Genomic DNA, 14,106 nt, shown 5'->3' on the forward strand with positions numbered 1-14,106 from the left:
AGGCAGCCCCGAGCCGCCGCGGCTCCATTACCTGCCCGCCGCCGCGGCGCCCGCCCCTGAGCCCGGCGCGGAGCAGTGGGTGGAGCTGGTACGCGTGCTGCCCCCGCACCTGCTCCTGCCGCAGCAGAAAGTGGTCATCGAGCCACTGCCCGGGCTCCCGGCCCAAGCCAGCCCCGACCAGAGGGTCAGGATCCAGAGAGTCCCCCAGGTGCTAGTGTTCGGCACGGCCGCCACGGCCCTCAAAGTAGGTGGGGACAGACGGGCGGGCGGGGGCGACGGCGGGCGGGGGCGGGATCCGAGGCTCCGGCCGGCGCCGGGCCCGGGCTGCCTCCTAGGCCCCCCCACCCGCAGGGTATACCCCCACCTCCGCCCGGCCCGTCTCTGACCCCCAAAGCCTAGCCCAGGTCTCAGGCTCAGTCCCTACAGCTTGGGTGGGGGTGGGGTGGGGTGGAGTACTCAGGCCCCGCCCCTAAAGTGCTGGCCCTAGTTACGGTTCTGCGGCACCAATGGGCCCCAGCTCTGACGCCAGGCTCCTCCCCTGGTATCTTGTCCTTGCTCTCCAGGCCACGCCCCAAATTCAGACCCCACCCCACCCCCTAAGGCCCTGTCCATGGTCCCAGAGTCCTGCTTCAGTAATGTCCCTTGGCCTAGTGCTTGGCTATGTATGGCCTAGGGCTGCCCGTCAGTCCAATGTTTGTGCCACATAGGATGCTGTCCTGCCCCTCTGCATGCCTCATGTCAGCCCCACATGGCTCCTGTGCCCAGCCCTAGTAGGAGAGCCCTGTCTACACCTGACACAGCTCTTCCCGATTCCCAGCCCTCTTTGGGCAGAGTCCCTACCCCAGCCAAGGCCACAACCCCTGGGCCTCTGTCTCTGACCCTGTCCAGAGTGTGTCCAGAGAGCCAAGGAGTGTGCCCTCCCAGCTGGGAAGCCATTGTCCACCCCTCAGAAGTGGAGACTGCCCGTGACCCTCTGTGTCTTTTCTCCCATCCAGGTGCAGCAGCTCCAGCAGGTGCCTGTCCCACACGTGTACCCCAGCCAGGTGCAATATGTGGAGGGCGGAGATGCCAGCTACACAGCCAGTGCCATGTAAGTGGGCAGGGCACTGGGTGGGAACGGGGTCCAGGTCCTGGCTGGGCTGCCTGTCTCCAAAGTGGTAGGTGACAGATGGGTGGGCACTCCGCAGGGGCAGCTAGCGGTCTCCAGAAGGCAGAAGGGGCCCTGACAGATCACTAAGACATTAGCATAGGACGGGCTCTGCCTAGATGGGCCTCACTGTTTTTTGAGAAATACATATATTTATTATGAATGTTGGCACAGTTGAACATTTCCACGCAATAGGAAATTTTAGACAGGGAAGAGGAGTATACTTCACTCCTGACCCTGACTTCACCCCAGGGGAACATTGTGCCCTGTTTGTTGGCAGAAGGGACCATTCCCTGGAGAGGGATATCATGCTTGGTAAAGTGGAGGGTCAGCGAAAAAGGGGAAGGCCCTCAACGATATGGATTGACATAGCGGCTATAATGATGGGCTCAGCTACAGCAAGGATTGTGAGGCTGGCATAGGACTGGGCAGAGTTTCATTCTGTTGTACACAGGGTTGCTATGAGTCAGAGACGACTCGATGGCACCTAATAACAACAACAACCAGGTGTCCAGGGCATAGAAAGCACCTCTTCCTTTTGCCGAAGTAGAGGCAGAGTCTCTCTCTCTTCCTCAGACACACATTGTCGTCCACGTGGACAGGGTTGTTCTTTGTAACTGCTGTGTAATAGATGCTCCCTGTACAGATGTGCAAGGAGTCTCTTGGGCAGCCTCAGCTGTGGTTGCTGCCAGCAGTGCAGTGTGGTGTTTGTCCCATGTGTGGGTCTCGAGCCCACGCGCTGCAACAGGGCAGATGGTGAGATCCCCAGCACCACCTCCCTTCCCCATGCGGGTTAGTAATACCTCCAGGACTCTAGTCATTGCTGCTATCATTTTAGCTTCTAGAAGTTTTATTTGGTTTTCTTTGTACTTGTCTGAAGTTTTCTTCAGTCCCACCACCTGCCTACCATGGGGATGGCACTGGAAGTGGGCTGGCTCATGGAGTGACATGGCCCCTAGGGCTCGATGCACTGGCTGGACTGGAGGGTAGGACAGGCTTACAGTGTCTAACGCCTCATGGTGCTGTCACTGCTTATAGTGTTTCTAGCCTTAGAGCTGGGCAGGTGGCAGAGCAGCATATTTCCTAGGATGTCTGAGCTGCAGGGGCTGTATAGGGCATTCCGGGGGAGACTGACGCGAGGGTCCCGGATGTGAGAGACAGAACAGGGCACTGAGTCTTGAGGTCTGGGCCTGGCTCCCTCAGCTGCCCCTGCTCGGAGTTTTCCCTGGTCATGCCTGTCCTTCCTTGAATCCCTTCTTATGTGATTGTGGCATGTGCAGTTATACATAGTTGTTTCTATACGATTCTGCCATGTGAAATGCCTGGCAGCAAATCCTGCTGTTGGCTGTATCTCTATCTCTCCCTCACTGTGGAATTTTACCTTAGTCAACCTAGCTCCCCTGCCCTGGCCAAAGCCACGGCCCTGGGCCTTTGTCCCTGGCTTTACGCATGTTATATGTCCAGAGACACACACATTCATGAATCCACTCACTCAGCAAGTGTCTTCTGAAGCATCATTTCCTGAGCATTCACTGCATACCTGGCACTGGACTAGACTTCACTTTGTAGGGGTGAGCAAGACATGGTCCTAGCCACAGTGGAGGGCGGGGCCAGTGCTGGGCAGGTCACATGCTCTTGGTGTCAAGTGTGGTGGGGTGTGTGCTGGACGCTGTGATAAGTACTGAGGCCTTGGCATAACCTCAGATGACCACAACCTCCTGCCACACCCATCTTCCTTGTTGTCCGCCCCACGCCCAGAGCGCAGTCCCCAGATGCCTGTCAGCTCACTCCCCTGCTTCCTTCTGGTCCACTCAGTGGTACCTGAGCCAGACTACCCTTACCTTCTGCAATTTTAATTTGATTTTATGGTTTTACTCAATAATACACTGTTGTTGTTGTTATGTGCTGTTGAGTCAGCCCTGACTCATAGCGACCCCTCCTTGGGTTTCCGAGGCAGTATCACTACGGAAGTAGGATTGCCCAACCTTCCTTCCGAGGAGTGGCTGGTGGGTTTGAACCACCAGCCTTCTGGTTAGTAGTCAAGTGCCTTAGCCACTACGCTACCAGAGCTCCCCAATACATTAGAGGGTCCAAAAATCAAAGGTATGTCCCTCTTTATCTAGGAGACACTGATGTGGTGTCCCCACCTGTCCCCTCTCCCCAGTGCTCTCCACCTCATAGAGGACAGATTGTACAGGTCAACCAGTTCTTTCCCCTCCCTCTGACATGCCATCCTCTACATTTTTTTTTTTTTTTTCCTTAACAGCAGTTCTGGAGAGGACAGAGAAGACCCCCCTAATTCTCTTCTATACCTGTATAGGACCCACAATCTTGTCTTTAAGACCCCTAGAAAAAGACCTGGGGGTGTCCTGGCCCCGGCAGCAGGGAGGGCTGTAGGGTTAGCCCCCAGGAGCAGGGTGGGAGCCAGGTCCAAGGAAAGCATGTCTGCTCACTGAAGTTGCTGTTGCCCAGTGGTCCCTCAGGGTGACACTGTATTTAAAATCAGAATCCTCCTTTCCCCAGCACCCTCTCCCTACCTCCTTTACCTCCTCAGCACACACCCCCTTCTATTGCACCCACTCTTCCTGTTTTCCTCAGTGTCCAGTCCTCCCTGACTAGGACCTCAGTTCCCTAAGGTCAGAGACTCCTCTCCTGTCCACTGTCATGTCTGCAGTATCTAGAACAGGGCCTGGCACTCAGTAGGTACTCCATAATCAGCATCTTGATTGAATTGAAATATGTGACCTATGGCAAGTTACCTGTCCTGTCCATCTCAGTTTCCTCGTTTCTGTGTGGTGACAGTGACTCCCATGTCACTGGGCTGCTGTAAGGATTGGATGGAAACTTGCCATCAAGCTCATGGCAGGGGGACCTGCTCTGCTGAAGGGAAGTATTGGCTCTCTGGTTCCATGCCCTTCTCACTTCTCAGATTTGGCTGTCCTGGGGTTATAGCTGGGCAGAAGCCCAGAGTCCTGGGAGCCTACTCCTCCAGGAGCCAGGTCCATCCCCAGCCCTTGTCTCCTGACTCTCTCCCTTTCCTTCCTCCCCAGTCGCTCCAGCACTTACCCCTACCCTGAGACACCGCTCTACACACAGACAGCAGGTACCAGCTACTATGAGGCCACAGGCACAGCTGCCCAGGTCAGCACGCCAGCCACCTCCCAGGCGGTGCCCAGCAGTGCCTCCGTCCCCATGTATGTGTCCGGCAGCCAGGTGGTTGCCAGCTCCACCAGCAGCGGGGGCAGCGGCAGCAACAGCAGTGGCGCAGGCAGCGGTGGCGGGGGAGGTGGTGGTGGCGGTGGTGGCAACAGCGGCGGCGGCAGCGGCAGCGGAGCGGGCACCTACGTGATCCAAGGCGGGTACATGCTGAGCAGTGCCAGCCAGTCCTACTCCCACACCACTCGTGCCTCGCCAGCCACCGTAAGTGCCTGGCCTGGGCCCCAGACAAGGCATGTTGGAGGAGACCTGGGCAGCAGGGGTGGGCGGTGGGCATAAGAAGCTACACTTGTTGTCTCCAGCAGCAGGAGGCTGTGTCATGGGCCCTGGAGTGCTCAGAGGCCAATGGCCTGGGATCAAACCCACACTGTGTGGCCTGGGACAAGTTACTCAGCCTCTCTGGACCTGAAAGTCTTAGAGGCGTGTCCACAGAAGTATCATCTTCTAGGATTATAACTGATGATGGAGGATAGATAGTGAGGAGAGGACAAAGCAGGCACCCCTGGGCCAGGGAGGACAGCCCCACGGAGGGCTTTTCGTCCACCTATAAGGCGGATTCCATAACCTCTATCTCCCCAGAGGTGGCTACACCCAATGGGGCCCCTCGCAGCTGGTTGACCATAGAGTGGGTCAGGGCCTGGTGGTCCTGGAGTGATCCCTGCCCCCACAGAGCTCAGGGTTTGAGCAGTGGGTTTCTCACAGTTGTAAGTATCACCCTTTTGCATTGTGACCCTAGCACACCCATTGTGGATTATGTAATGAGGCAGCACTCAGAAGATGGGGCTTCCCTTTCGATCAGACATAGCTGGTCTTCTGTTACTCTCTCTTTTTTTTTTTTTTGGTGGGGGGATGCTCATCATGATCCTCCTAAGTGAATTCATAAGCCCCTAGTGGGTCTGCACCTGCGGATTAAAACATGTCGCACTGGCCCAGTGCTGTGCGGTAGAACTTGGTGCAGTGATGGTGCTTCTTTGTCTTGCCCAGTATGGTAGCCACTGGCCACGTGTGGCTGTTGGGTGCTGGAACTGTAGCTGGTGTGACTGAGCAAATGAAAAAAAAATTTTAGCTGTTTATTTTGAAATAAGTGTAGACATACCATATCATACCATTCCCATTGCCATTGAGTCAGTTCCTACTCAGACTCTCGGGAAGCTGCAGAGATAGAACTGAGGAACTGGGTACCCTTCACCTAGCTTCCCCTAGTGGTTACCCATTACACAGCTATGTAACTCACATCAGTACAATGTATGGTTCTCGGTCATTTCATTACATGTGTAGGTTTTCGAAACCACCACCATAGTCTGGATCCAGAAGTGTTCCTTCACCACAAAGCCTCCTCTCCTTTTCATGGTCACACCTGCCTTCCTCCCTCCCAGCAGCCACAGCCCCAGCAACGTCAAATCTGCTCTTCATCACTACCATTTTGTCATTTCAAGAAGGCTATGTAAATGGAAGCATACATACAGTGTGTGACCTTTGCAGATTGGCTTTTTTCACCAAGCATAAATTAATGTAAATTGACACTTACATAGCTGCATGTGGCTAGTGGCAACTCTGTGGGACAGTGCACTTCCAGAGAGTTCTGTGAGCCAAGTGCTAGGGATGATTAGGATGTGATGAGCCTGATAGCTTGGTTGTGAGGATCACAATTGGAAGTTCAGAGTGCTTAGCAGGAAGTGATGCCTGTGGCTCTCCTGGTCCCCCCTCCGGCCCCAGGTCCAGTGGCTCTTGGACAACTACGAGACAGCTGAGGGCGTGAGCCTGCCACGGAGCACCCTCTACTGCCACTACCTGCTGCACTGCCAGGAGCAGAAGCTGGAGCCCGTCAACGCTGCCTCCTTTGGCAAGCTTATCCGCTCCGTCTTCATGGGCCTGCGAACCCGTCGCCTCGGCACCAGGTGGGCCCACAAGGCCACCCCCTCACCCGAGTTACTCACAGGCCCGAGTTCCCCAACCTACTCGGCCTGTGCTGGCCCCTTGTAGGTGTTTTGACACACCCACCCACTCCCACCCCAAGGGCTGTGCTTTCTGCCTAGTCCCCTGGCCCCTCCCACTCCCTGACACCCCATCTTCCTTCCCCACTGTATTTTTCTCCTTAGCACCATCGCTACACTCTGATTTTACTTACTGCCTTTGTTTATGGTTTGTGTTCCAACACTGATATATACTCTTCTTAAGGGCATGGATGGGGGAGCTGCACACAATAGGTGCTTAAACAGGACCTTGAAGCCAGTTCATACTGGAAGGAAGAGAAGGCCAGGAACTTGGCTACTCTGCCTGTTCCCACAGCCCCACCCCCACCCCCGCACCTCTTGGGGCCTGGCTCAGGAGCTGGCTTATCTATGCCTGCATTTGTTTCACTTGAGTGCCACAGTTTCCTCATCTGTCACCAGTGATGTCAGGAGCCTCCTGAGAGGGTGGGGATGAGCAACAAATGGGTCACAGAGGCAGAGGGTTAGAACAGCGCTGGCATGTGGAAACCCTATATAAGTCCCCAGTTGTTACCATGACTAGCTATCAAGAAGTTTTTGCTGTGCACCTGTCCCACACCGTGGTCAGGGTTGAGGCATGAACAGAGTCATCAGCCAGTGGGAGCCTCCCCCCTTGAGCACCGCTGGCTCTCTCGGGGTGGGACTCGCAGCCCCCATTCAGCTCCTAAGCAGAACGGAGGCAGAGGTGATATGGAGCGCCCCCACCTAGCTCTCACTCGGCGCCTCCCTCCCAGGGGCAACTCTAAGTACCACTACTATGGCCTGCGCATCAAGGCCAACTCCCCACTGCTTCGCCTAATGGAGGACCAGCAGCACATGGCTATGCGAGGACAGCCCTTCTCGCAGAAGCAGAGGTAGGAGGAGGGCCAGGCCCTGCAGGGTGGGCAGGGAAGGGTGGCACTGGCCCTCACCCACCTACCTGTCCTTCTCCAGGCTCAAGCCCATCCAGAAGATGGAGGGCATGACCAATGGTGTGGCTGTGGGGCAGCAGCAGGCCGCTGGGCTGTCGGACATCAGCGCTCAGGTCCAGCAGTACCAGCAATTCCTGGGTGAGGGCCTCCCTGGTTGCTGGGGCCCTGGGAGGGGTCTTTAGCCCCAGGATTCTGTCCTCAGGTCAAGAGAGGCTGATGTGCAGTAGGCTATCCTCACAAAGCATAATGGGTGTGAACCCCTGTGGGGGTGATAAGGGCCTGCGCAAATCTGGCAAGACCCTCCCTGCCTTGTAAGGTGATTTTATCCCCAGACCCCTTCCCAAGGTGAATTCCCATTAATCCCAATGGGAGACATTTCTCTATGCTACTGAGCCCCCAGGAGCTCTGGTGGCACAGTGGTTAAAGCGCTTGACTGCTGACCGTAAGGTCAGTGGTTCAAATCCACCAACCACTCTGCAGGAGAAAGATGAAGCAGTCTGTCCTCTGTAAAGATTTACAGCCTTGGAAATGCTATAGCATAGTTCTGTTCTGTCCTATAGAGTCACTGAGTCAGAACAGAATTGACAGCAGTAGGTTTGCTTTTGGACTGAGCCCCCATATCAACCTGCTTTATGCTAAAACATACTCCAAATCTCATGTAAACAGACATGTTCATTTGGATGGTTCATGTCAACCATTGTGTAGCAATGTAATGGGACACCTCTCTGACCTTCATGAGGCCTTGTGAGGGCTTCTGCCCTCACTGATCCAGCCCCCCTCACAACAGAGGCTTCCATGGGTCTGAGACTGCTTGCTGAGAAGGTGTGCACACAATACTCAGTGTTTCTCAAAATGAATTTCTAAAAAAAAAGAAACGACACATAAAGCAAAAACCAATCCCTGAAACGAGCAAACCCCAAGAACCCCACACACACCTATGCACATCTGCAACACTGCACACTCAGTGTGGTTCCTGGCTTGGCCCTCACTTGTTGGTCCGCGTAGGTTTGTTGTAAACTGAGGGAGGGATATGAGATCACCCTCCTTAACAAGTTGAGGGGCGTCCTTGGGGGTAACTGTCCTTGGCTGTCCCCCATTTGGGCCCTCAGGCTTCAGGGCAGCTTCCCTGTGGTCCTGAGTGGCACCTGGAGGATGCTTCATGACCAGGTGGGCACAGGGAGGCAGCTTGGACTCAGAGTCCTCTGTCCCGGCCATCTGGCCCAGTGCTACCACTTGGCAGCCAAGCTGTGGCCAGGACAAGCCATTCGTGTTCTCTGTGTTCTGAGCCCATGGGCTGTGGAGTCTTCCCCATCCTGGACCTCTGCTTCCTGGAGCTTTAGGATGAGGGAGACTGAGTCAGGTGCACATCCTCCCTGAGCCTCGGTGTCCCCCACTGCACATGGGGCAAACTACTTGGTAGGAAAGAGGTGACAACGTACTAGGATCTTGGAGAAACTCCAGTGGCGGGATGAAGATCTCATGGTGCCTGGCTCCCCCATCCCCTCAGATGCCTCCCGGAACCTCCCTGACTTCACAGAACTGGACCTCCAGGGCAAAGTGCTGCCAGAGGGCGTCGGGCCTGGGGACATCAAGGCTTTCCAGCTTCTGTACCGGGAACACTGTGAGGTAAAGCTGCTGGGCCAGGTGTACAAATGGATGGGTGGGCTGTAGCCACGGGCTGGGAGCACCGTGCTGCTCCCCAGCCCCCAGCTGAGTGCCTAGTCTCCCCAACAGGCCATTGTCGACGTCATGGTGAACCTGCAGTTCACCCTGGTGGAGACTCTATGGAAAACTTTCTGGAGGTACAATCTTAGCCAGTCCAGCGAGGTGCCACCTCTGGCCGTGTGAGTCCCACAGGGCTTGGGGGGCTTGGGGCGGGTGACAGGCAGGGGTAGGGGTGGCCATCTGACCCGAGGCCACCCCCTTAGGTATGAGGGAGCAATCAGGAACCCTTAGGTACGAGGGAGCAGGGGGGCACCTGCCTGACTCTACAGTTAGTGGGTACACTTGCACTTCTGACCCCCAAGTGCATGTGTATCCGTTTGATGCTCAGCACATAGGGTGAGTGGGCCTGGGCGTGGGAACAGGTACCATTTCATCACTGGAGTGGGGGTGCCTGTGCCCATTTGGCCCCAGAGTGCAGAGTACAGGATTTCCCATCTGACCGTTGGGGCACTGGGGAGGCATGAAGTGCCCACCTTATCCCAGGTGGGGGTACCTGTGCCTCCTGAACCTGGGATGTGGGTGACCTTGCCTGCCTGACCCTGGTGGGTGTTCCCACAGGCATGACGAGGCCGAGAAGCGGCTGCCCAAGGCCAGCCTGGTACTCCTCTCCAAGTTCGAGCCCGTGCTCCAGTGGACCAAGCACTGTGACAACGTGCTGTACCAGGGCCTGGTGGAGATCCTCATCCCCGACGTGCTGCGGCCCATTCCCAGTGAGTGTGCGGCTTCGGGCCCCTCCCACACGCCACCCCCTCAGCCCTGACCAGCTCCTATTGCCACCCACAGGTGCCTTGACCCAAGCGATCCGGAACTTTGCCAAGAGCCTGGAGAGCTGGCTCACCCATGCCATGGTGAACATCCCTGAGGAGATGCTGCGGGTGAAGGTGAGAGGGTGGGCCAAGCACCCAGGAGGTGCCTGAGGAGGGGACTGGGTGGCCTTGGGGCATGGGGCCTCAGTCTCCTTGACTATATAAGAACCTCTGCCGATGAGACCTGTCCCCTAGGTGTGTCCCAGGTGCATGCACCTCCCCTGCAGCTGCCACACAGGACCTCAGGCTCAGTCTTTATAAACCACTTCCTCAGATGCTCACTTCTGAAACCCCTTTGTAGTGTTTCCGTACTTGACACAGCATCTAAAAAAGTAAAAGTCAGTTGCAACCTGGAAATATTCTTTTTAGACAGCCTCAATAGAAAGTACTTTCAGTGTTCAGAAATGTACAAAATCTTAATATATATATATATATATATATAAAGAAATAGAGTGACAGTTCAGTGCTGCACATCTGATAGCCACCTAGACTGGAGGATTAGTTGAGACATGTTTTTTCTGTTTTTTTTTTTTTTTAATTCCCTAAAATTATATATATATACATTATTGTCTAAAAAGCTGGCCAAACAGAAGGGATGTCTGAAGGATCCTTCATGATGGGGTGTGGACACAGGACAGGGGTTGGGGCTGGGGAGAGAGAAGATGCAGGATATTGGGGGAAGCCTTTGGGCAGAAGAGGCACTGGGTTATTTGCTTATTCAGCATTTAGTGAGCATCTGCTGCACGCCTGGTACGCCTTGCAGCTCAGAAAGTATACAGCAGTGAACGTAGTGGGGAAAATTCCTGCCTTGGAGCGGACATCTGAATGTATTATTGAAACAAGTGCATGGAAGTAATGCTTCCTTTTTCTGTGCAGTGCCTGCTGGTATTTTCTATCATAATAGTTTACTGCTGGTCAGAACACGACTAAGTTAAGAAAGTAATTTTGTGATGCACAAAACTTGGACACCTCAAGTTTGAAAAGCACTACCCTGGTTTCCCAGTAAAAGCTGAGCCCTAGAGAGCATCCCTTCCTTTTTAGAAAAAAGGAAACTGAGGCCCAGAGGGTAGAGAGGTCACACACCAGAAAAGAGGGACCACCTGGGCTTGGCCACGACCCGCCTGTGCTCTCCACGTGGATCAGGGAGTGCTGGGGGCCACGAGGGGCGCAGTGCGTGGGGCAGGGGATGGCAGGGTCGTGCTGAAGCCACGAGTTCCCGGATCCCTGCAGGTGGCGGCGGCTGGCGCCTTTGCACAGACCCTGCGGCGCTACACGTCGCTCAACCACTTGGCCCAGGCGGCGCGCGCAGTCCTGCAGAACACGGCGCAGATCAACCAGATGCTAAGCGACCTCAACCGCGTGGACTTCGCCAACGTACAGGTGAGCGCGGGCGGGGCAGGTGAGCCGCGGAGCCGCAGGTGATCCTGGGGCGGCGGCTGAGCCGCGCCTCCGCCCGCTGTGCCCTAGGAGCAGGCCTCATGGGTGTGCCGCTGCGAGGATCGCGTGGTGCAGCGGCTGGAGCAGGACTTCAAGGTGACGCTGCAGCAGCAGAACTCGCTGGAGCAGTGGGCTGCTTGGCTGGACGGCGTCGTGAGCCAAGTGCTCAAACCCTATCAGGGCAGCGCCGGCTTCCCCAAGGCAGCCAAGCTCTTCCTTCTCAAGTGGTCTTTCTACAGGTGCGCGCCCAGGCGGCGGGATTAGAGAGGGGCGAAGCCAGGGAAGATCCCGCCTGTCGGGTGTGGGTCGGGGACGGAGCCACAGGGCTCCGCCTTAAGGTGGGCGTTACCAGAGAGGGCTCCTCCCCGCGGGGCGGGGGCGGCCTCCTAGGAGCCCCTGCCCCCCTGGGCCCCAGTGCCCTTTTAGGAAGGTGGGTCCTATGTTCGGGGCTGGGGTCCGTCGCTTGTTTTGATGTACGCCTCTACTGAGAGCTGGGCGGGGACGGGACCTGAGAGTACTGGGGCTCGAGGGGTGGGCGCGGCCAACCCGACAGGCCTCCTCTCCTCTCTGCCGCGCCCTCAGCTCCATGGTGATCCGGGACTTGACCCTGCGCAGCGCCGCCAGCTTCGGCTCCTTCCACCTCATCCGGTTGCTCTACGACGAGTATATGTACTACCTGATCGAGCATCGCGTGGCCCAAGCGAAGGGCGAGACCCCCATTGCCGTCATGGGCGAGGTGGGCGGGCGGGGCGTGGGGGCGCGGGGCGGGGCACCTGCCGCGGGGTCCTCACTCCCTGCACTCCTTCCTTCCAGTTTGCGAACCTGACCACCTCGCTGAACCCCCTGGACCCGGACAAAGGTAGGCGGAACATACTCCCACTCTGGCCCTGGGCGGCGGCGGGCACAGGGCGGAGGTGGAAGAGGTGCAGGTCAGAGGCCGCTGCTGCCGCGCTCTGAGCTGAGCCTGGTCCGTGTGCCCCAGACGAGGAGGAGGAAGAGGAAGAGGAGAGCGAAGACGAGCTGCCGCAGGACATCTCGCTGGCAGACGGCGGCGAGTCGCCCGCGCTGGGCCCTGAGGCCTTGGAGCCGCCAGCCAAGCTGGCGCGACCCGACGCGCGCGGCCTCTTCGTGCAGGCGCTGCCCTCCAGCTAAACCCGCGGCCCCCGGCCAGGGTCCCCGCCCGCCCGTCCGCCCCCGCCGCCCGGGTCCCTGACTCCTGACTGCTTCTGTGGCTTCGCTGTCACCGCTCTAGCCTTGGCCAGGGCAGGGAGGAGCCTCCGAGTCTCGGAAGGCAAGGGGCCCCGCCCCCATACAGGGCCGGCACAATCACAGGCCTGGCGGAGCCGCAGCTGCAAACTCTTGACACAAAAGATGTGCCTTAAGGAACCTGCCGCCGTGCCCAGGTGCCCCTTGGGGCAGCCAGCTCGGTCTTTTGGCCCCGAAGGCCACAGCATCTCCCTTCCCCCGCCCTCCCTCCCACCACCCAAGGGGGCAGGCAGGCAGGCCCCCTCCCCTGCGGAACCATTAACTTATTCAGCCCGCTGGCTTTGCACAGCCTATCCTGAGCCCAGCGTGAGCCCCAGGCGGGCGCAGGTGGGTGTCACCTGGGGATCCCCACTGTCAGCAGTAGTCCTGGAAGCCCTCCCCTAGCAGCCCCACTGCTTCCCCCCACCCCTTGGTATTAAGTGCAATTAAAGCTGTGGGTGTCGCATCTTCTCCAGAGCAGGGCCTTCCCTTGCCCCTCAGCCCGAGGGGGGCACTACCTGGCCTGGCTGGGGGAGGGCAGCAGGGGGCCCAGCCTCCAGCTTCCAAAGAGCATCGGGCAGCCTGCCGTCGCCCAGCCCTGGGGACCTGCTGCGGGCAGTGGGGCCAGATGTGCTGGGTGCCTGCCTGGGCCCCTTCCCCGCTGCTGGTCTGTAATGGAACCTTCTCCGTGCTCCTACTCTTCCCGGGAGACTGTGCTTTTCCTCCGTGACGTGCGACCCCCACCCTATGAACCACATTACTATTGTGCGATTTGTGAGCGCCACCAAGCGGAGTTGGTAACTTGTTGGGTTTTTTTCCAACTATCATGGCCTTATATGTTCTGGTTTTCTCAGTGTTTTCGATCTGTGCGATAGATGTTTCTGGCAAAAAAGAAAAAAAAAATCTGACCTATTGTATAAAAATCACTATTTTGTGTGCTCCGCGTGCTACAGCTTTTGGGACTGGCCCCGCTCACCCCAATGCTCACGGGCCTTCCTCTCCTGGCAGTGAAAGTGTCCACACGTGTGGTAGTCTAGTGTGCTGAGCTGTTTTCTACCTTTTTGTAGTCTTTCTTAAAACAATAAATTCCGCTGTGTTATTTGGCTACTGCTGACCTGCTGGGATTTGGTGGGGGGGCTGGGGGCTCCCACTGGGCTCTAAGCAGCAGTTAAGGGGACCTTGGCAAGGCTCAGAAATAAAACATTTATTACATGAAGGGGAATCAAAGGGGGGATGGCCACAAGGTTTCTCACCACCAGGTGGGGGAGGTGGGGCCGGAAACGGGGTTCTTCAGCCTCCCCAGGGCAATGTCCATACCTCCTGCGGAGAGGAAAAGGGCAAATGCACAAGGAACCAGCAGAGCCCAACTAGGGTGGAGATGGGGCACTCACGGCTGGTGGGGCAGGGGACTCCCTCTCTCTGCCCCTTCCCAACTTAAATAGGCATAAATAAGAAGCATCCAGACTCTCAGGCCTCCAAGGCTGCCGCCGCCCAGCCACCTCCCACAGCCGAACACTGGTGCCAGTCGTTAGTCAGCTGGCCCGAGGCCGGGAAAAGGCCAGCCCAGGAAGCGACCAGCTCCCAGGCCACGGAGGTAGTTGGAGTCAGTGTCCAGGGCAGCAGGGCCC

The 14,106-nt window shown here is 57.0% G+C and overlaps 1 protein-coding gene across 1 annotated transcript in view; it reads left to right on the forward strand.

The window, feature by feature from the left end:
• The window catches only part of RFX1 (regulatory factor X1), a 22,436-nt gene extending 10,051 nt beyond the window's left edge, over window positions 1-12,385 (forward strand). The window contains exons 7-20 of the mRNA XM_007954369.2: window positions 996-1,090; window positions 4,198-4,567; window positions 6,080-6,261; window positions 7,089-7,208; window positions 7,288-7,403; window positions 8,773-8,891; window positions 9,000-9,109; window positions 9,549-9,700; window positions 9,774-9,871; window positions 11,027-11,176; window positions 11,264-11,472; window positions 11,816-11,969; window positions 12,047-12,092; window positions 12,216-12,385. Of these exons, the coding sequence (XP_007952560.1) occupies window positions 996-1,090; window positions 4,198-4,567; window positions 6,080-6,261; window positions 7,089-7,208; window positions 7,288-7,403; window positions 8,773-8,891; window positions 9,000-9,109; window positions 9,549-9,700; window positions 9,774-9,871; window positions 11,027-11,176; window positions 11,264-11,472; window positions 11,816-11,969; window positions 12,047-12,092; window positions 12,216-12,385 (2,091 nt within the window). The remainder of the gene's footprint in view (window positions 1-995; window positions 1,091-4,197; window positions 4,568-6,079; window positions 6,262-7,088; window positions 7,209-7,287; window positions 7,404-8,772; window positions 8,892-8,999; window positions 9,110-9,548; window positions 9,701-9,773; window positions 9,872-11,026; window positions 11,177-11,263; window positions 11,473-11,815; window positions 11,970-12,046; window positions 12,093-12,215) is intronic.
• The last annotated feature ends 1,721 nt before the right edge of the window (window positions 12,386-14,106 follow it).

The sequence above is a fragment of the Orycteropus afer genome, unplaced genomic scaffold (assembly GCF_000298275.1).
Source record: "Orycteropus afer afer isolate SDZICR_OR568_19922 unplaced genomic scaffold, OryAfe1.0 scaffold00460, whole genome shotgun sequence".
NCBI classification, from domain to species: Eukaryota; Metazoa; Chordata; class Mammalia; order Tubulidentata; family Orycteropodidae; genus Orycteropus; species Orycteropus afer.